This window comes from Leptinotarsa decemlineata, unplaced genomic scaffold (genome assembly GCF_025532065.1).
Source record: "Leptinotarsa decemlineata unplaced genomic scaffold, Ldec_3_MD MMD2_tig00026314_RagTag_RagTag, whole genome shotgun sequence".
NCBI classification, from domain to species: domain Eukaryota; kingdom Metazoa; phylum Arthropoda; class Insecta; order Coleoptera; family Chrysomelidae; genus Leptinotarsa; species Leptinotarsa decemlineata.
The window spans coordinates 8,819,239-8,842,770 of record NW_027412684.1 but is presented as its reverse complement, the minus strand read 5'-3'; the positions used below and the strand labels follow the sequence as shown (position 1 = coordinate 8,842,770).

The window sequence follows — 23,532 nt, the reverse complement described above, 5'->3', positions numbered from 1 at the left end:
TGCTTTGTTCACTCAGTAAATCGGCCGATGTGTGAGTCGGTGGTTCAAGTCGCAGGCAGAACGCTCGATTTCCACTCGCTATCGTCCAACCCATGTTAGGTATCACACGTTAAAAGGTAAGACCTTGTTAGTCCTTAGCTCGCACAAGTTTCGGCTTCTGAGGGTTGTTGTTTGTAGGGGTACGATAGCTGGTTAACGGAAAAACATATTATAAAACAATTTTTTTTAAACAACATATAGTTGAGCCGCGTTGAAATTAATCAAGTCCCAGGCACTTTGCTGTTTGAGTCGGATTTTTCCTGCACTGATGGGAGGTAATACCTCAAAAGCGGTCTGAGGTCTCTGAGGTATCATACATAAATGTTTCTCGGATATATTTCAATATCCAGCGTGGTATGAGCCGGGGAAGTAGTAGTTTTTTGGCTGGCATTTACCAGTCGAATCAACGGTGTAGTTATTTGAGAGAGATGAATATTTCGAAATATTTATTTTCTAGTGAACATTCTCTAGATACGAGAATTTTGCATTATTTAGGACCGCTGAAGATATATTCAGTCCACAAAAGTTTTATCAAGGTAATTTACCGCAGGTGGAAATTTTAAATAATAATAAGCACATAGTTTCTCATCCAATTCAATAATTACAGCGTTTATGAAGTGTAATTATTCAAATTTGAATATTTTGCTGCATAGAGAAATAAAATTAAGCAATATATTTGAATGTAGATATGTTTAGCTAATAAATAAAGTTTCGTCCACACAATCATTGTAAATGAATGTGTGGACAAATTAATGTGATAAATTTACATCAAAATAATCCTCGCAACAAAAAAGTTCATTCACTGAACCAATTTTTTTGTATAGCTTGTAAAGGAATGGGTTTTTCTCTCAGGGTTTTTCGTGGGTGGTCAGGGAAAATCAGACTGCTGCTTTTGTAATATGGAACTTTTACTGATTTGGAGTGAAATGAGTGAACAATACAGGCATCAATAATGGATGGTTATTCGCGAATATACAGCTAAAATAAGATGTAATTAATTATCACAATAGAACACTAGTGGCTTTACCATTGCCTACCTAAAATAAGATGCAGGCACGAGTCGCCACAATACAAGCATTATTTAACCTTTCAGGCCCCAGGCAAATTATATTAAACTGAATAATACGTATGCAACAATAAAACCACGGACTTTTACTTAGTTTCAACAAATCTCTCTCTGCCAACGCAATTCAATAAAATAGTTTCCGATATAAAAACGGTGGCGGGTTTTCTGTACATTTCAATAGATGCGAGGTTTTTAGGCATACCGAGGATCGCTGTGACAAGCAACCCATCATATAAATTTATAAAGGATGTATAAAAAATATATGTTAACGGAGTAAACGTAAAATAACTCAAAAGAAAAATACCCGTGCTCTGCTACATCTCGCCCCCCCCTCTTCAGCTTGAGATCCGAATTCATAGGTTCGTTCCAACCTTGAGTCACCAACAGATTTCCAACAGTTTGTAAATCGTTGTCAACGCGCATGTCTGGTAGATATTGGTTTCTGATTAATTTGAAATTTCTGATTGGAACAGCTGATAGTTCAATTGAGGTTGGCATGGAATTTCAACATAACCTTTAAAAATAAATCTAATCAAGTGTATTTCTGGAGAGTAGTAGTAGTAGACTTTATTTCAGGAATCCTAATATACAGTATATAGTTATGCATATATGAATAATTTATACACGTATATAATTTTACAGTGCATCATGTATTACAATTTGATATATTCTAATAATAACTTTTTGAATACTTTTAAGGAATTTACATGTTTTATTTCATCAAGTAACTTATTGAAACTAGCTAGACCTTTAAAGAACAATGAATTCATTCCACTCTTATAGTTTGTTCGGGATCAATAAAATGTATTACATTTCTTGTGTTATATGAATGAATGTCACTATTTCGAACTAAATATCTGCTAAGATAGTCTGGTTGTATCCCACTCGAAAATTTTGAAAATCCTAGGTACTTAATTTCATTTCAATTGTGAGTTGATTATTGAATATGCTGATATTAACGTCGTTAGTATCAATATTTCTTTGATTCGAATTTGTTGTAACCATCATTGCCTTGGATTTATTAATATTCAATTTGAGTTTATTCACTTGTAGATATAATTCAATGTTCTTTAAAGATATATTGATATTTTGTACAGCTTCTTTTAAATCACAGTTTTTCGTATATATATTTTATATCTCTATTCCATTTACTAATCAACATGGAACTGGGATAAAAGTAGGTCACCGCAATAGTTAATTTGTGTAATTAAAGATGTTCATATTTCAGGTTCACTTGAAGAATTCCTAATTTTTCCTGCGCCAGCAAATACATAAGTTATTTTATAACAATTTTTGCAGGTTATGTTGTTTGCAAGTTGCATGAACATAAAACAGAAACAGTAATACGGAAAACGCATGCGTCAGATTAATGGTCAGAAGATAATCCTCAAACATTTCTGATAGATTTCGAACAGGTTTGAATCTTGGATGGAACAGAAAACTGATAGTTTACTAATGGTTGGAAACTCACGTTGGAACGCAATCACATTACTGCGCAGAATCCTGACTGTCAGAAACTGTTTCTGACGCTGGTTGGAACGAACCTCATTTAATTCGTGTACTCAAGTTGGAGTAACCGGCTTATGATATGCTTTCAAATGACTGACATGAAAGGTGCCGCGTTCCTCCGGTCTGTCGACGTGATTCAATACGTACACATCCTCTGAAACTTTCTTTTTGATCCGGTATGGACCTTGAAAAAGGAGCAGTAATTTCTTTGTCTCTGACCGAATCGCAGAAGACATATTGTTATATTCAAGAAGTACCAAATCGTTCTGCTTCAAAGTAGCCTCAGCCAGAATTAGTTTTTCGGTTAGCGGAAGGTCTTTCATGGTGGCCGGGTGACGAACAGTCGGTGGTGAAAGTTTTAATCTCTTTTGCCCATATTCTAATTCGGCAGGTGAAAACCCCGTCGATTCGTGTACGACGTGGTTTAAAATATCCTGAAATAGAGCTATGTCTGAAACCCACTTACTATGGCGTTCATGACAATAGGTCCGCAATATCCTACCAATTTCTCGCATACAGCGTTCAGAGGGATTAGTCATGGGATGTCTGACCGATATGAACACTAGTTTTATGCCTAAGTCAGACAATGTTTTTCCCAAATCTTCGAAGTAAAGATACGCATAGTCGGACAATGTAATGGAAAATAGTTAGTCGTCAGTCGATTTAATATGGTCCTAGAAGTCGCTTTTTTCACGTATTTCGTGAAGACATTTAAAACCACTAGTATATAAGAAGTGCCTATCCTGGGCCCAGGATATCGATAGCCAACAAGTCACTTCTAGATTCTGGAATTATTTGCATCTGCGGCGGGTTAGGTAGTTTTGATATCTTCGCTTTTTGACAAATATCACAAGTTTTTAGGTATTTTTTTTTGTTCTCTGCATGTTATGGAAATAAACTTCATCACGTGAAACTACCCAAACTTTGTAAACCCCAAAATGTCCCAGCGTACAGTGATATCCTAAAATTAATTCTTTTATCATACTTTTTGGTACACAGAGAAGTATTTCGGAAGGCGAGTTCCCCCTTTTATACAGAATATTGTTATGGAGAACGAACTTTTTTTGTAAATCCGGGTCTAATGGAAGATTGGTTATAATATCTGAGAGGTATTCATCGTCACTCTGGTACTCTACAATTCTATTCAGTGTACCTATCAAAAGTTTCGAGAGCTTCAATTGATAAAGCTGAAAACACTTATCAGATGTGATCGGAAAACATCCACAAGCAAAACGCGACAACGCATCCACTTGACTATTTTCACGTGAACAATTTCCATTTGGTACTCCTGTAAGGCCAAAGACCAGCGGGTTATTCTTGGCTAAAGTAGGCGGCAAGTATTGAGGTAAGTGAGCGTACTACTATCTGTATATAATGAGAATTTGTTCGACAACAAGTATGTTTTCCATCTTTGGATACATAAGAGGGCGGCGAGGACCTCTTTTTCATTGACGCTGTAACGCAACGACTCTTTTCTCCCCATCCACAATTTGGAAAAGTTGGCCTGCAATTCCATAATCACTGGCATCTGTTGCGACATACCAGGGTAGAGCCAGATCAGGGTGGTATAATAACGTAGCCCGTTCCAGTTCTTTCTTCAAGTCTTGAAATGACTTTTCCTGCGCCTCTCCCCATTGCCATCGTGAATACTTTCTTAGTAAATGAGTAAGAGGAGCGGACAGCTCGGCCATTCTGGATGAATAAGACCTATCATAATTACAAAGCCCAAGGAATTTCTGTACCTCCTTAACATTCTTTGGACGTTGGTAGTCCGATATCGCTTGTATTCGGTCGGGATCCGGGCGCATACCTAACGGACTCACGATGTAGCCTAAAAAATGCATTTCCTTCTGAATGAAGCGGCATTTTTCTCCTTTAACAGTTACGCCCGCTTTTTCCAAACAAATGGTAGAACACAAAACTGATAAGTTTTATTTCCTACGATAAATCCGGTATATTTTCGATCTTCATGTTTCAAAGGTATCTGCCAGTAAGAGTTAGAAAGCTCGATCTTTGACAGAAACTTTTTTCCATTCAATGAACGGACAATGTCTTCAATGCGCCATGGAACTTCACGATCAGTTTGCATAACAGAATTCAAGTGTCTTGCATCAAGACAAACTCGAACCATCTTTTTTAAGAGTGGTCATGAGAGGAGATATGTAAGGTGTAGATGCTCGTTCTATCACACCCCAACTTTCTATCTGTGCAATGGTTTCATTAACTGCCACTTGGTGTGCTACTGGTATCGGATACGGTTTGATAAAAATTTCGTTGTAATTTTTCAATATTATGGAATGTTCATAACAGTTCCTGCGCCCCGGTATATCCGAAAAAATCGACTTATATTTGAGTAGTACGTCTTACAACAAACTTTTGTCTTTTTCCGGTAAATCACAAGACAATAACAGTTGACAAACATCAAAATTATTTTCACAAACAGTAACGGGATATCCGGTAAATGAATTTCCGATTTTGTTGGGATACGATTTGTTTATGAGAGCTGACATAGTCATAGGAAGCGGAAATTGGTGAGGAAAATTGTTTTCATGAATTTTTATTAGTTTTTCATTCACAACAAATTGCAAACACCTCTCTTTTAGGTTGATTAATACCTTACATAGTCTCAAAAATCCATACAAACAATAACTGGGTAGGACAAGTCAGGAATAACCAAAAATTCGTGAGCGAAACCGATATTTTGGATCGTGAAACTGAGTGATGTTTGAAACGATATTTTTTTGAATTTTGCCTTAAAAGCACTCGCACTACTTTTATGCCTGAACACGGTAAATGGGGTATTATACCATGGAAGTCTGAAAGTTGACTCCATAACTCAAAAGAAATAGCGGAAATGGTACTTCCAGTATCGATTATTGCTGAAAATTGAAATTTATACATTTCCACTAAGATGATTGGGGAACATGTATCGATGGGCTCATGATTAAAATCGCACTCCTCTAATAACTCATTCACCGGAGTATTACTTACATAAATGGCTCAATGAACTATTTTTTGTTTGAAAATGTTTATGATTCGGTTTAGAAAATGTTTTATTAACCGCCGGAAACGTATTAGTATTATATATACCGTTTTGGGAGGTACCATGACCTTCCCATTTCGTTTTTTCTATATTAAAATAATAATCGGCCTGTCACAATCTGTCGACCGCCGATAACAGTGAAACAGTTCTTACCAATACCGCCGAAATGTGCGGAGGAAAATGACGCGCAATTGTCAAGGGTTGTAAATGTCTGGCCATTGATAAATGTTTATTGAAATAATTTACAAAAGAACCGCCACTTTCCCTATATCTTGCAGAGTCCAATTTTATTTTCAGTTGCAATTGCCTTGTAGCTCTCCAAAACTGATCCAAAAAAGCTTTCCGAAATTGTTGATAATTAACAAAAGTATTCGCGAACGCATCAAACCAAAGTTTTGCTGGTCCCTCAAACAAGTTACTCATGCAGAGTGTAAATTGGTTGAAACTTATGTTACTAACATCTAAGAATGTTTCAATATAATTCAAGTGTAAAGTACCCTCGTTATTAAAGGTAGGCAATGATTTACAGGCTTTCAGATCCCCGGAATTATTCTCTCTGGGTCTGTTATTCATTTGACTATAATTTGGTATCAGACAATTTTGGTTCTTAGGCAACCCAAAATTTTTTTGTTCTCCTGCTGAACCTAAAGGAAGGCAAAATCTCGATTGAAAATCGTGCCCAGTTACATTACTACTATCCCTATTGTTATCCCTGATATTGTTACAGTCGGGTACGTATTGAACATAATTACTATTTTTGTTTATTTCAGGAAGAGCCAGTAATGTTTTTCTCACTTCTTCTCTTATAATTTCTGTTAATTGCTTCTGGGACAGAGTTGAAGATTCATTTAAACCCGGATGGGAATCCGCAACTATACTCATTGTAATGTTTCCCCCTGGATGTGGTACCGAAGTGGTGTTTGCATAAAATGGCAAGGAAGTCGTTCCCAGATGTGAAAAAACAGAATATGACACCTCTGGAAATGACGTTGTAGGTGGAACATCTCCTTGAGTTGATATGGAAATTTGAAAATCTTCACCTTGTTCTTTCCTACGATTTTTTGGGTGGGAATTTCCATTTACCGTCGATTCGGCACTTTGCTCCTGATTATTCATTCCTCCTTTGCTTCTCAAGTTATATGTTGGGCTGGCCATCATAAAACAGCAATAAAAAAACCCTGGCCCCATGTTGGGCGTCAAGTTGTAGAGGAACGGGTTTCTCTCAGGGTTTTTCGTGGGTGGTCAGGAAAATCAGACTAGTGCTCTTGTAATATGGAACTTTTACTGATTTGGAGTGAAATGAGTGAACAATACAGGCATCAATAATAGATGGTTATTCGCGAATATAAAGCTAAAATAATATGTAATTAATTCTCACAAGAGAACACTACTGGCTTTACCATTGCTTACCTTAAATAAAATTCAGGCACGAGTCGCCACAATACAAGTATTATTTAATCTTTCAGGCCCCAGGCAAATTATATTAAACTGAATAATGCGTATGTAACAATAAAACCACGGACTTTTACTTCGTTTCAACAAATCTCTCTCTGCCAACGCAATTCAATAAAATAGTTTCCGATATAAAAATGGTGGCGGGTTTTCTGTACATTCCAATAGATGCGAGATTTTTAGGCATACCGAGCATCGCTGTGACAAGCAACCCATCATACAAATATATAAAGGATGTATCAAAAATATATGTTAACGGAGTAAACGTAAAATAACTCAAAAAAATACCCGTGTTTTGCTACAAGCTATTTGCAACGCTTTGTTAACTTTTTTATTTTTGGTATGAGTTACCTATAAATGATTATTTTAGTGCATTTCTGATTGAATAATTACACCTACGAACAATACAATACTTTTTTGGGACTTTTTCATTCTCCATACTCCCACAACATAGGCAGATGAATACAAACAATTGAAAAATAATTGAACTTTCACACCGCTAACATAGAAACGTCTGAAACTAATGGCGAATCCTAGCCGGCTTCGTATTTCGTATATCTGGTGACGTCGTGCACCTTTCGCTGAACTGTTTCTTAAGGATTGTTTTCTGAAGCCTCGGATTCACTCTGGTATTTTTTTAGCAATATTGAATTTGAAATAATAAAAATAGTGAAAACTGTCTTATTGAAAAAGGAATACAATATTTCATACCAGGTAGAAGCTGGTCTCGGTATTTTAATTTTCATATCGATTTTTTTCTGTCAACGGTTGCACTTCGTTCTTTTCATTTTTTACGAAGATGGCCCGGGAGAGTATTTCAATTTTTGACACTTTAATATTTTTATATACGAGTCTGAACAACAAAAGGAAATCCTTTAAAACATTATCATTGTGGCGTAACGTTAATAGTATCGAATTCACTAATTTGTCCAATACGAACGACAACCCTCAAAAAAAAACTTGTGAACTGAAGATTAACGATCTCTTACGTGTCTTACGTGTGATTTCTAGCACGGAATCGTACAAAAAAATCATTAGCATTCAATATTACTCTGACCCCTTCATAGATCCGTCATCGTAAGTATCAATATTTAAAAGACAACATAATATTTTGAAATCAAAACACTCTGATAGTGATATCATTTATTTGTATATAATATAATGAGTAATGCAAGTCATGAGTGTCAACAATGTAACATTGTTAGGATTTCCTTTCTCCTACAATATATAAGAACCTATAACAATAAATGCGAAATTCCCTGAATTTTCTTACTTTCTTTGTACTATCGATATAAATTTACATAAATGTTATTCGCAAGAATACAGAAAGGTGACACTTTCTCAAGCATATGTAAATTATTAATATATTTCTAATATACAGGGTGGATCGAAATATTAACGCTTCCACATTAGTTATTTGTGTTTCAGTAGCCCAAAATAGCATATTGCTGTTCGACAAAGAGTTCAATGGTATTTTGTGCTAGAAATACTTTCTTTGTACCATACACAACGAGGAAAAAGTAATGTTTTTCTAAAGACGGTCCTTACTAGAAGGAGATGACCAATTTCATCCATAATTTAAGCCTTACTAGGTACCCAAACGACCCATGTTTCGTTCAAAGATGTAATAGTGCAACCAACGTATTCAGTACGTGTCTTGATTGTTGAATTAAATTGGAGAAACATTGAACATTAAAATCGTTGTTCGAGTGGTTCCCGGCCCTCAGATTCAGTGTTGTCCTGAAGTGCTATTTACTAGTAGCAAGGAGCAGCAGAGTGCCTAATAGGAACTCTTGTCTGGCAAATTCTAGGAAGTCAGATGTATGACATCAAACTTCCGAGGATGCTGAAAGACACATTGCCACCACAGGAATTGCACTGGCCCAGGAACGCAGCTCAGTGACAGTTGTTTGTGAAGACATTAACTCCTTGATGAAAAACTCTGACTTTAGCGCCTCCTTAATGACTTCCCTCCTTGCTGTAGGAGGGAAGTTTTTGGCAGCTCTGTTACGGAACAAACCATATCACGTCAGTTCATTCCTGTTTGTATGCGCTGTATATATCTTGTATGTTCTGAACCCTCAAATCATGTCTCAAAACTCCATAAGCTGCAGGATGTCTACCAACTGTTGCGTATATACCTGCAGGTACAACTTTGGGCCAGGATAAGACTCCGAGTAATTTGGTTGGAAGAAGGCCTAATCACCTCTTACCTATAACCGCCCCTCAGCCCCCAAAATCAGAGAAGTTCCTCCCTTCAAATGAAGGAAAGACTGCAGCACTTCTATGTGTGAGTACATGAAGGCAGATCTATTCCACTTGAGGATGTGTGCTAATTGCGAAAGATATCGTACCAAACAGGTGATTTATAACCATTAGCAGGGTTGAGGAATCGGAAGATCAAGGAGCTATGGACAATCCTTCTGAAGCCTCCATTTTTTAAGTTCAAATTACGAAATTTCTCTTCGCGAAACTGACGTTCAATCAGAATTACGGGGTAGGTGTCAACAAGACTTCTGAACTACAAACTGGACCATCAGGAGTCTATCACAATTAAGCACGTGTACAGTAATTACCATTACAATAACAATATGTACGTTATTTATTCATTAATAAAAAAAATAGAAAACTTTTTATTTGCAAAAAACTACTTTCGAAATTTTCAGTAGATTGGGTAATTTTGACAGAACCATAATAACCATGGTTAGCCGTCTAATCTAGAAATTGAGCTAGCAGCTCATTATGATGATGATGATTCAGCTCAAAAATGACGAGAATAACAATTTTCAGTTCTATTCTTTGTAAAAACTGGTCAAATATCAACTGGTTGTATTTTAAGAACGGATCTTCCTAATAATTTCATCCTGATCTCAAAGTTTAGCCAATTTCATCTAATTTGAAATTGTAACATAAGATAAACGCTTATTTCAGTTTTTGTCCAGCGCCTGAAATATTGAGGTTTGACTGTTTTTCGCTAATGCCCAAAAAGGCAAGAGGAAATTTTGTTAAAAAAATTCATATTCAGGATCACAAAAATTGGAGTTTCAATACAAACTAGAGTTTAAATTTTTTTTTTCTAAATCTGAATACCATATGACTGCATTTTTAGACATTCCAATAAACAAAATTCTCTACCTATACTTACAATGTAGACAAAATCTCACTTCACTCTTATGATGGATATAAAAACTGAGTATTACACCATTCTTCTGAGAATAACTATTCGAAAATCCCGCTCTAACAGTACTAATGATATATAAGAATACTTTGAACACTATTTTTTCAATTCAAGATCCATCTATCCTACAATTTCACGCTATCCTACAGTTTCTGGTTTGGTGGCATGAACAACAAATAGCTTGTAATCCACACTGACAGATTCCTCGGCATTATTATTCATGTTTTCAATTGTTATTTTCGTCAAACCTCTCGCTTCTTTCACGTAGTCATCCATATAATCGGAAACATCTTCGGGTGGAAGATTTGGAATAATGGGATTCACTGCAATGACGGATTCTGAAACAAAATTTAATGAATCGAGTGTTTTATCTTGTTATGTTATCCAGATTGGTGCAGAAGGAGCAGAAAGACACGTGTCCCATTCCGAAACATCGATGCTCGCCATTGGGAAAGACAGTGTTCCACGTCAATGAAGTTATACCTCTTTCATATACGATATTTTCTAGCAATTCTGATTCAATTCCATGAGGATATCTGATTCAATTCCATGACGAATGCTCATTGTATAATTTAGTGATCACACAAAAGTGTTTGTTTCAAAAGTATTTTTCTTTCGTGTGATTCAATGTTTATATGAAAGTGACGGTCGGTAGCCAGGCGGTTCGACGTGGGTGCTTTGTTCACTCACTCGAATGACTGCCGTGTTGGTCGGTGGTTCAAGTCCCAGTTTGAACGATCGATTTTCACTTGCTATCGTCCAACCCGTGTTAAGAATCACACGTTAAAAGTTAAGACCTCGTTTATCCTTAGTTCGCACAAGTTTCGACTTCTGAAGGTTGTCGTTTGTAGGGGTGCGATAGCTGGTTAAAGGAAAAACAAATATTTTTTTAAACATAAGTAACTGTTTCGAGAGGGCTTTTCTTCCAGTTTGTGTCGAAACGTTATTTCTTTACATCTTGTAAACTTTTCTTTCCCAAAATTGAATAAGTTTATCATGTAGAATAAATGACTACAAGATGATGCTTGACCGAAATTTAGGAATACTCTATTTTTTGGATATCCATTTATTTTGATACCATGCTATTTCATGCGTAACCCAAAGGAAAATTTATATTCTTCAAATATTCATTTATATCATCATTTACAGATTTTGCTTCATTAAAATGTTAAAGTTAAACTTCAATCATTCACAAATTCGTGAATTAAAACGTCTCATGTTAAAACGTACACTACAATCAGAACCTGATTTAAAAGAGGTTATGAAAAGATTCGAATCTTCAGCAAAATCGATAAAAACATGTTTAAAATATTTTTTCCGTTAACCAGTTATCGCACCCCTATGAACAACGAGCGTTCTGCCTGTGGCTTGAACTATCGACTCACATATCGGCCGAATGACTGAGTGAACAAAGCACCCACGTCGAACCGCTCGGCTACCGACCGGGCGGTTCGACGTGGGTGCTTGTTCACACGACAATGTTTTCAACATTCACAATGTTGAAAACATTGTGAATCATCTACAAATCGAAGAAAAATGAAAGCCTCGGGTTTGAATCGGCTCTAACTAAACAAAAAAACGCCGAATATTGTCGATAGGACTTCGGTTATTAGCATCGCTATTATAAATGAAAGTAAAGATGAGATAGTGATCGAAATTTCAGAAATAATGATATCCTTCATGGAAATTTTATATGAGATCACAAAACATGGCTTAAGGCAAAATTGACGAAAATGAGACCACATACAAATCAATTTGCTTTACATACTACAAAAACCAATAATAATTTTTCAGGCACATCATTGATGGACAACAATTCACAAAAAGTAACGTTTGAAAGTTTACCAATTTTTATTTTTTTATTCTGATAGAAACCAAACACGAAGTACAAAAAACATCAGTAAAATCCAAATGTTTCTATCCAAATCGAACTGAATGATATTGATTGGTTCGATTTCGATGTACTGATTTCTAAAATAATAATTGACAACGAAGTCTGTTCAAAAAATAAGATGAATGTTCAAATTTCGCGGGCTATGTACTTCCAATTGGCGATTTTTTTATTTTTTTTTGTTGGTACACTCATCTCAAACATATGTTCACAGTATAATCTGTTTAGCATGTTTAGGTTATTGGTGAGAGGCATAAAAGTAAGAAATGTTTTGCATGTTCAGCGATTTTCTGCTATCAAAAAAAATTGATCAGAAGAATTTGCATAAAATTTTGTGAAAATGTTTAATTAAGTTGTCAAAAATACTTGAAATGTTGACATTGGCATACGGTGACAGTACTCCGAGTCAGAAAAATGTTTAAAATTGGTACAAGCTTTTCACAGAAGGTCGAGAAGATGTGAATGATGACGCAGCACATCAATAACTGATGAAAATATTGAGAAAGTGAAGAAAATTGTTATGGAGAATCATCGAATCACTATTTGAGAAATTGCTGAGGATGTCAGCATATCGGTTGCCTCATGCCATGCAGCGAAGTTCGTTCCAAAATTGCTGAATATCCTGAAGTTAAGCACCGCCTACAGGAAGCAATAAGAAGAAATCCTCCGGTATTGCAAAAAAAACAATCCATGGCTTTTGCATCACGATAATGCACCTGCTAACTCATTATTGCTTGTTCTTAATTTTTTGACCAACGACAACACCGGAATCATGCCTCAGCCACCGTATTCACCAGATTTGTCCCCCTGCGACTTTTCCCTGTTCCCAAGATTGAAGAGACTGATGAAAAGATGGCGTTTGGCGACGATTGAGGAGATAAAAATCGAATCGTTGAGAGAGCTCAAGGACAAACCAAAAAGTGCATCAGAATTGCTTCAAGGATTATAAAAAGTACTGGCACAAGTGTAGTATATCTGACGGGGACTACTTTGAAGCGGACAAAGAAGAAATTGATGAATAAACAAATATTTTTTGACGAAAATGAAAATTCACTTTATTTTTCGTATACAGGATGACCTATCTTCTAGTAACGATGTCGTCATCGATTTTTCAAATATTTCCCTCCCATTTCTGCATGACACCCATTCTGACAGTCTGGTACTAATTTGTACAGGTTCTTTGCTCATTCTTCTGAACATAATTTGGGTTTTTCATACATTGCTTTTCTCCTGTGATATATTCGTGATTCAACCCCGCTGTAGGTCTCGTCAATGGTACTAGGCTAAACAACGAATGCTGGACTCGTCTGCCCTTTAAAGACAAGCCTGAGTGATATCTCCCCTCATCAAGACTCCATCTATAGAATGACAGAATATTCAATCCATAAAGTATAAAGATAAACGGGACTCCTCATGGTGATTCTTGCAAAGCCAAGCTTCTACATCGATGCCGAACAAGATTCGTCATCTGTCTTTCACTACAGCTTTCATTGCAAGGCAACCAGAGTGTCTAGCTGGAACGAAATTTCTGTTCCAGATCTATGCTTGGTTTTTTATCCGTGAATTCCTGCTGCATATAATCCATTATTTAATTTTTTTTTTGGTGTCAACGGTATCGATTGCTTTGTTCTGCATCGTGATCTGTGAATTCAATGTTAATAACTTTCCAAGCCACTCATGGAGCATCATGAATATTCGCAGTCTGTCAGCCATTCAGCATTGCAAAATCATCCCAAATTTTTCTCTCTTGAAAAAATATCTGGTCAAGGTTAGGTTAGGTCTAAAGTGAATGGGTCTATTCGACCCTCCACTGCATCCCAAAATGGCTTCTTAACGAAGCCGATTAGTTTGTATGGTGAGTGGTATTTCAGGTCAGATGGTAAGAGTACGGCTCTGCGAACTCTAAAAACCTGATTCGGTCCCCAGCGAAGCAGGCATAAAGTATATGCTCTGCTGTTTCATCATTTTCCAAACAGAGGCAACACACACTGTCTTCCGACAGTCCGTGTCTCTGCATATGATAATTCAAATGACGGTGACCTGTAAGAAGGTCTGTTAGACATCGTAGTTCATCCCTACTGTAGTCCAACAACTGTTTGGTATCAAGCTTCGAAAGGTGAATAAACGCCTTAGAGTGAGCCAATCCTTGAAAATTCTGCCAGAAGTCCATATATCTTCTTGCCATCCAGGTGTTCAATGTTTGTTTGACAAAGCCTAAAGCGATGCCAATGACAGGTTCTGGTCCGATGAAGCTGCTTCAGCACCCTCCTTTGCAAGGGAGTCAGCAGCTTCATTGCCTTCCAGGCCAATATGGCCAGGAATCCAGACCAGAGACAATCTGTTAAGTCTTCCTATCGAGGAGAGTCGTTTTTGACAATTTGCTATCAATTTAGAAGTTGCTCGGAAGAAGCCAAGAGCTTCCAACGCCGCATGACTGTCTGAGAATATTTTTATTGACTTGTGTATGAGGTTGGATTCTTCCAATCTCTCTGCACATAATTCAATAGCGTAAATTTCCGCTTGAAATATAGTCGCATAAGTTCCTAGGCAGGTAGATATCTCTGTCCTGAGTCAGCGACTAAAAACACTTGCACCAGAATCGGAAGGTGTTTTTGATCCATCTGTAAACCAACAACTATCTGCTCTTAATATTTCCTTCTCCCGGAGGATCCAGTCCTCTGGTCAAAGTAGTTGTCGAACTATTTAGAATTTTATCCGAATTATTGGTTATTGTACGTTCTTATAAATATATCACCATATGTTGAATTATTCATTATTAATGAATAGCAATTGTGATATTGAATTTTCATACTCACTTCGAAAACTGTCCAAGTTGCGGAATGCAAACAACCTATTCTCTACTTTACACACGTTACACTTGAATCCACTTTTCTTGAGGAGTTTCTCCAATTGCTTTTCCGGGTTTTTCATTCCGTGGAATGGGGCGATGTATTCTTTTTTTGAATATGGCTTCCATCTCTTATTTTTCGCCATGTTCAGATAAATATCGTAAATGCCATTACTTGCCAAAAATGTTAATAACATGTCTCCTCCAGGCTTCAGTATTTTGTACATATTATCGTAAGTCTGCCTGAAAAATTAATGTTTTGGTCTAGTCAATATGATATTTTTATTATGAATGATCTAAAAATTTGGTAAACATCCCAACGGAGGAAGAAAGAAATAATTTCTAAATAAACTCTTTACAAAAATGTGTAGATCAATAATAGAAGTTACATTTAGACACAGACTGAACTAATGAAACAAAACAATTGAAGGATATCTACACATATAATAATGTATATGTAGTAAATAATGGTATTCCTACTCGAGAAGTAACTGAGAGCTTTACTCATTTCGTAAAAAATACAAAAAAGAAAATGCATATGGTAAATTAATAAATATTTTCGATTTTTGTTCCTTCACAAGAAAATACAAAACAAAAAAAATCAAAACCTTGGTTTGATAATCAACTACCACAATTAATTAAAGAACGTGATAAATATTTTTTCAAGAAAAAATATTTTCCTAATTGGTTTGTTAACTATATATATGAGTGATAGACAACAATGTGTTTGCATAGAAAATCAAAAAAGTTCCACGAGAAAAATGAATTACGGGGTACCGCAAGGATCTATTTTAGTTCCACTCCTTTTTTTCAATATACATTAACTCATTCACAAATTTACCTCTGAAGGGATCAGTTAAATTGAAAAATATACATCACATCTTTCGCTAAAACAGTAACTTAACACTTTCAAAATACAAATCGTGAAATTATAAAACAATAACAAAAATTAATTGGTGCTCCGGGGCGACTTCATCGCTTCCAGTGGGGCATTCAGCTACAGGAAAACCCGGATAAACCTGCAGCACCACTTTATCTGAAGATCTTAATCTGCCAATGTCCTCTCTCTCATAAAACAGTCAGATCATTTACTGATAATACAACAATTATATACCTTCTACAAAATTCACGACGATTTAATTTCTAAAAGATTATTGAACGGTTGTACCAGCCCTTTAATTATTGACAAAGTTATACCCATTTTATTAAATTTCTAGGATTATTTATTTATGCTATATCAATTACTTGTGTTTTCTTGTTCAATATTTCATTATTTTATTAAATTTGTATCTTCAGTTAATTTAGTTAATCCATATTCATAAACATAATGAATACAAATAAAAAACTGCATTGGTCCAATCAGTGGTGCTAGGTTGAACCACGATTGCATTATATACGTGATGAAGTCGGCCGACACTTGATGAAAATAAAACGTATTCAAGAAACACTTCATTGTCAGATTTTCACTAGAGAGTTTTACAAAACCGACGGGTTTTGCTATCCAATAGCTTCTTCAGACGTGTCTATCCTAACTAACTAAAATCTACATATTAAGTGCTTTATATATATTCGACAATCTGAAGTCCCTGAATATCGAGTGCCTGAGTTTTACCTACCCAACTAAATTTGTACCTGAGTTTGAGAATAAATCGATCAACAAAAACATAAAAAGTGGAAAAAATGTATAAACTCTTGGAAATAAACATGTACTGAATGTAAGCTTATGTATCAGTTAGTTATCAGTTTCCACATTTGGAAAATATATGAATTATTTAATTCTATTTGGTCATTCAGTAAATGACCCGAATTCTTAAAATTTATTAAACATTCTAAAAGGTTGAGTTTCAAACTTTCCTCTTCTAAATGATCTTTCCATTCAAGAAACTGCTTCTATTTTCTTTAATTCTTTGGATTGCAGTTCTCCCCGTTTGGCTAATATAAAGTTTTGGGCAAGAAAAACAAGTCAGCTTATATATTCCTGATCTATCCGTCACTGAAGTTTTGTCTTCATTGTTTTTAATAAATTTGCATGAATTATTATTTGTTCTGTAAGCCACGTTGAACTGTTTAGTGTTTCATGAATGTGCACAAATATCTTTTACCAGCTTCAAATTTCGAGCAAATGTTGTAAGAGAAAAATAATTATTAATTCATAAATTTTTTTTTATCGACTGATTCAATCCGTTTTCTAGCTAATAAGTTCTTCTAAAAATTTCAAATAAAAAGTTCGCACTATGATTCAAAGTTTTTTCATATGCACATTATTAAAAGTTGAATGGAAAGAAGTTTTTTTTTACAAAAACTAATCTCTCCTAAAAATATACTCTTTTCAGTTTTAACAAAAGTGAAATATAAATATATGCAAAATTTTAGAATTGGGGTTAATATTGCAGCTACAAACGGAAACTGACTAAAGTAAATTGATTGTCGTTTCTTTGAATAGGTATGATAAAATCAGAATACTTTTTCAAAAATAAATAATGACAATTTGAATGAGATGCCATGACTTTGTATTTCATCATAACAATTGATTTTAAATCAATTTTTAAACGGCATACTGTTGTATTCGTCAAAAGAAAGATATTTTTTGTTTTTAATCAGTGCCCTTATAACCTTTTTTTGATAAAAATATTACATTTTTGAACAAATTTGAAATTTTTTCAGGTACCTTGTTTGCTGTTTATCATACTAAGTGCATTCGATATGGTTATCGATCATCCATAAATATGACGCTCTTCAAATTTGAATTGTGCAACAAAAAAAATCTCATATGTTGTACACTCAGTAGACCACACTATATATCAATATCTAAAGAAGAAACTTGAAAAGGTATTTTCGATGGAAAGAAGTATATAAAAATGTACATGATCTCTGTAAGTGAACTGTTTTTTTGACTCACCTTTGTTCTCTCACCCAGTGCAACGTATAGAAAGAAAAAATGTGGTCGAAGCCATTTTCAAAATTTGGCGGAAGTTCCTGCGAACTGATGTCCAATTGGGCGAACTCCACCTCATCAACAGAATACCTTTCTTTTGCAAAGTTAACCATTATCTCCGAACAATCGCTACCAACGAGTTTCCCGATATTTTCCGGCAAGCGAGGGTACAAATTTTCGATGAGAAACTTGCCATCTCCACTTCCGACGTCCAGAACGGCGTCTTCCGCCTTCCAACCGGAGACGTCTAGATAATTGTCCAAAACGAACAAGTTGTCCGATCTTTGCAAATCACTGTACTTGGAGTATAAGTCGGGCTTGTCCATTGCGCTAGTCAAGGTTAAAGCCCAGGTGAAGAATTTTGGGTATTGAGCCCTAGATGGGCCTGTATACGACTAAAGTCTCTCAGTTTTGACTCGGGAGCTTTTATACGGAAAGTCCGAGTGAGATTTTTCGGTAACAGCGATTCTCAAACAAGTTACTTGTTTAACCAAACAGAATACAAAGCCGACGAAGTTATCTTTCATAACAAAAAACGGAAATGTTATGTTCTCAGATCACAATATCATCGAAATGTACAAAGCAAAATTTGAAATTGAGAACTTTTTCATATAAAAAACTTCACTGGGCCACTGCATATTATCAAATAGGTTTCCAAAGCTCGGAAATTGCTTATTTTTAACTCTACATTCAATCGTATTACGTTTTTGTATCGTTGTGATCGAAGACAAAAAATGCTAATTATTCAAAGGGATATCATTACACAAGGTGATTCGAAAATCATTTTTGATTGTTCAACTCATTATTAGCAAATATAATGGTGAGGACAATTAAAATAATTTTTTACTTGGTCTGCATGTACATAGTGTCCTAAAAAATTCAGTATCTACGAGAAAGATAAGTTTCGATAGGATACGTTTTACAAATATGCATAAGTACTACAGGAAAGCAGTTAAATTATTAAGGTGTAGATTTTATCTGTTGTAAATTTCTGAGTGATAAGTAAAATCGACAAAAGTTCACAAACTCGTCAAAATTGTGAATTACCGAGAAAATGTAAAGTGAAATAAAATCGTGGAGTTGAAATTCCAACGTGTTATCAGGTCGAATTTTCAAGATTAAAACCGTGCTAAAAGAATTTTCATCTTTCTGAAACAAATTTATTGCTGAATGCCTAAGCTGTGTGAAAAATGTTATATGTAGATTTCATAATATGTCTGAGATAAGCGATGGAAGTTCAAGAAAATTACAAAAAAGGATGAAAATGAACCACAGCGAAATCAAATTGCTTTACATTGTATTTGAAAAAATTATAATTTTACAGTCATTTTAATGAACAACAACAATAAAGTTTGAAAGTTTATCAATCTTCCTAGCAAATACTTTAGAATAGTCTAACAAATCGAAACCGGTCGTAACAAATAATAAACTTGGTGGAAATTAGAGAAGAGGCTACCATACAGGTAAGAGCAGAGAGGGGATGCCCACAAGGACGCTTACTGTCGCATTGATATGGGCAACCCTAGTAGACGAGATCCTCAGGAAACTATCTGAAGAAGGCATATATTTCCTGGGATATGCTGACCTGGTGATAGTCAAAAAAGGGAAATTTGCAGGTGTGACTTTCGATCACAGGCTTACGTGGAACCTCCACATCCAAAAAACAGCACATAAAGCCAAGATGGCCCTGGGAAGAATGTGCGGCAAAAACTTGGGGCTGAACCCAAAAATGACACTCTGGCTATATACAAGGGTAGTGAGAACCATGATATCATACGGTGTAGTGACTTGGTGGACAAGAACAAGGCAATCGTATACGGCTAGGCTATTAGGCGGCATACAAAGGCTGGCGTGCTTATGTGTCGCGGGAGCCAGTCCCCAATTGTAACACTTGAGGTCCTTCTTGGACTTCCACCATTACACATCTACATACAAAGAGAAGCTCGACTGGTGACACAGAGACTAATGCAGGTGCAAACCCCAATCAGCCAGTCACACGGTGCAGAGTAATTGAAACTGTACAATGAACTAAAGGCAAATCCAATATTAGGAGTGCCCGTGGATAACACAGTTCCGCAGTACAACTTTCAAAATTATTTCAAAATCATCATACCAAGTAGAGAGGCAAAACGGCCCACCGGTGAAAGCGGAAGAAACTTGTTATACAGATGAGTCAAAGACCCAAGAAGGAGTGGGAGCCGGTATATACGGAGGCCGAGCAGAGACGAGGATCGCACTCAGCCTCGGACATAATGCAACTGTGTTACAGGCAGAAGTAGCGGCCATCGAACACTGTGTAGGAAAAATACATAGGCTGAAGGTCACAATTAAAACCATTGCCTTTTCTCCGACAGCCAGGCGGCAATGGAAGCGCTCAGCTCATTTCAAGTCTTTTGGAGACTGGTGGGAAGCTGTCTGAGCGCACTCAAGGAGCTAAGTACCCAAAATAGGGTCACTCTAGCTTGGGTACCCGGACATGAGGGTCACAAGGGCAATGAGGAGGTCAATGTTCTAGCCCGTGAAGGATCCAAGGCTATGATCGGCCCAGAAACCTTCTGCAGGGTAGCGAAAGCATATATGAAGAAGAAAAGTTAATTGGAAACTTTCTATGTTTTTCACCACTTTTATTTGTAACTAACAGTTTCATCCTATGAGGACATTTTCAAACTTATACATTAAACTTTAAGTTGTATGTATAAGTTGTATATATAAATTCATGGATGCAAGCCGAATGGATAGATTGGTGGAATAAGCTCCCAGGAATAAGGCAGACGAAATAGTTCATAAAGAAACCATCGCCTAGATTCACGGAAGACCTGCTAAACCACAACCGTAAGGTTGTAAGGGTATTGGTGGGTCTACTAACGAGCCGACTCAGGAAACATATGAACAACATGGGTCTGACAGAAGAAAACAAATGCAGGTTCGATCAAGAAGAGTAAGAAACTGCACTGCATTTCCTCTGTGAATGCGAAGCGATAGCAAAGCTGAGACAGGCAAGATGCGGGGAAGAGAACAAAGAGGCTGATATGAAGGGGTCAGTGTCAAGGCTATGGAGTCTCATTAAAGAGATCAAGATAGACAATGAGCTCTAACAACCAAGGAGCATCATAATAGATCTTAAAAGGTCGCAGTGAATCTGGTCAGGGGCCAGCTCCCCGACAATCCAATCTAGTGAAAATTAGACCAAAATTATTTTGTTATTCTATATTCAAAATTAATTTGTATAAGATGAATAGGTCATCAATGGAAGACGTCTAGACATTTGTCAGTGAAATGAGAATCATGTATTTCCTCAACATGACTGTCAATTTGTGATAGTTTTGTTTTCCATTATTTGGTTTCTGGAAAGAAAAGTGGTCTCCTTCAAGAACAAACGAATGAAATATCAGAACATAGGCTCCGACAGCCGGAGTCACGATTAGAGAGAACAAAATCCGTGGTGGAATGGTAATTCAGGTTCCATTCGACCATAACCCGGAGTTAGTTTTCTGTAAAATACATTTTTTAACATTCAAAGACTGATAAAAAAAGATATAGTGTGTTTTGAAAAAAAAACAGGATTATTTTACTTCAGCATTTTATTCCAAATTACAAGAAATCTTTCTTGAATTACTGGTAAGAATATTACTTAACAAGGACTATGAAATTGCAAAGTTTGTAGAATTTCAGTAGGCTATTTCACTACTTTCAGTCACTCTTCTTCGCGATCAGATGACTTCATTGTACTTTAGCAGTTGTCAGTGAGTATAGTATATCCTGTATCTTTCAAACAGATGTTTGTTTTGTGGGTAGTCATAAGTGAATATCTTCCATCGTTTTGGGATTCGGTCTGTAGTCTAGCTAGAAGAGGAGCTGCTATGAAATACGTTGATGAGTACTTACAACGTTGTTTTCTGCATAGTGTTCGAAACGTTTTATTATTTTCTAACGATTGTTACTTTATATAATTTATTTTGTTTTTAACAAAACTACATTGCAGAATCCCATTTTAATATGAATGTTTTGTTCTTATACTTCAGAGTCCTGAAGATGAAACAATGAAGTTTGGAAACGTCGACACTTTAGTAATTGACTTTCTTAAACATTTTGACTGAATTCCCGCCAACCTGACAATCGAAATCATATCGGTCGCCATCTTATTAAATTATTATTATTAAAATCACATCTTTCACATCCTCATCTTGTATTTTGATGAATTTTTTCATGATTAAGACTAAATTTTAGTTTTCTTTTTTTTGTTTGAAGGTCACTGTCATCTCTTATCTTAGTTGTTACAATCGTTATTTAGATAAGTTGACCTACAACCTAATTTGAATTTCGTATTTCAAACAATTCTTCAAGATTTTTATCTGAAATTGGGGCAAAGATGTTAGAAGTCGAATAGGTTATGTTGAGATGTAGTGTTAGATGCACACGGATCTCTGACGCGTCGTAAATGATGCATTGTGATGGATTTTGTTGAAATACATTGTCCTGCGAAAAAACCTGGAACGTCTGGCGTAGAAAAAATTCAAAACATGCACTTTTCCCAATCACCAGCACACCTTCAGGAGACAAATTGGACTGAAGTAGCAGTTTACCTCATCTCCTGAAGACGCTAACTTGGTCGGTGAAATGCGCGTCAAAAAATGGTTGTAGTTCTGGTGTTTGGTAAAAGTGTTTGTTTTTTATACATTGTCTTTAATGAGTCAAAGCAGACGGGGGTATAATATAGATTTTCCCAAGATATATTCTGTATGCATGCGAAGATAATGAAATATGGTGAAAACTAATTTTGTTTAAATATTTTATTGTAACGATACATCGTTTTTTATTTTTAGATTATTTTTCATTTAGTTTTTTATTTAGGATGAATAATCAGAATATCGAATTTGAAATAAATACAAATATGGAAAGGGTAAAAAATAACTGCATTTGATAAATTCAGTTTTTGAAAAAAAAAATCTGATTTGTCAGTAAGTTGAATTTATAAAATTTCGCATATGAAATGAATATGTATCATCTGGTGACGTTTTAAAGACTATCCGTTTCCATTATCCAACCTGTTCAAATCAAAATATTATAATTCGTCTTTTGATGTAAATCAACTGATATTATTAGATATTATTGACACTGATAATATCAAATTGATCGTCGACGTTTCAGCTTCGACTTTGAAGCCATTCTCAAGAGGTAGAAAAGTTTGGTGTACTGAGAGACACACTTTATTAGGGTTTTGATGTTCTAGTTTTGCCAAATCTTCGAGACGGCATGACCCTCATTGACCCATGTTTCATCCAAATGAATAAATATAGTTTAAAAAAACTAAAAAACACGCTTTTAAAGAACACCGAACTGAAAAGTTAAAAATATTTTTTTTAAATAGACCTAAAACAATAACCTAACCTAACCTAACCTAGTATTATTGTAAAAAAATCGTGGGCACTAGATATACAAAAAAAATGGCACAAAGCGCCCATGCTTTTTTCACAATAATTCTAGTATTTTTCGATCGTTATTGCTTTCAGCTTATTTAAAAAGTATATATATTTTTAACTTTTTAGTTCGATGTTCTTTGAAAGCGTGTTT

At 35.7% G+C, this 23,532-nt stretch overlaps 2 protein-coding genes across 2 annotated transcripts in view; one reads left to right on the top strand and one right to left on the bottom strand.

Moving 5' to 3' along the window:
• Ndfip (Nedd4 family interacting protein) overlaps window positions 1-18,361 on the top strand; it is a 46,291-nt gene extending 27,930 nt beyond the window's left edge. The window contains exon 6 of the mRNA XM_074181534.1: window positions 17,691-18,361. The gene's annotated coding sequence lies outside the window, so the exon portion shown is untranslated. The remainder of the gene's footprint in view (window positions 1-17,690) is intronic.
• Tcjhamt (juvenile hormone acid O-methyltransferase) lies at window positions 8,238-18,287 on the bottom strand. Its single transcript, XM_023156029.2, has 3 exons — window positions 17,926-18,287; window positions 14,995-15,269; window positions 8,238-10,625 (listed from the first exon to the last, which is right to left on the bottom strand). Exons 1-3 carry the CDS (start codon window positions 18,285-18,287, stop codon window positions 10,426-10,428), a joined length of 837 nt encoding a protein of 278 aa, XP_023011797.2. The 3' UTR covers window positions 8,238-10,425.
• Window positions 18,362-23,532: the final 5,171 nt, after the last annotated feature.

Excerpts from the sequence above, each read along its gene's own strand:
- Tcjhamt (XM_023156029.2), bottom strand. The coding sequence starts at position 18,287 with ATGGACAAGCCCGACTTATACTCCAAGTACAGTGATTTGCAAAGATCG. Across the intron at positions 15,270-17,925 it reads CACTGGGTGAGAGAACAAAG|GCAGACTTACGATAATATGT; the intron begins GTGAGTCAAAAA and ends TTAATTTTTCAG. Across the intron at positions 10,626-14,994 it reads CAACTTGGACAGTTTTCGAA|AATCCGTCATTGCAGTGAAT; the intron begins GTGAGTATGAAA and ends ATTTTGTTTCAG.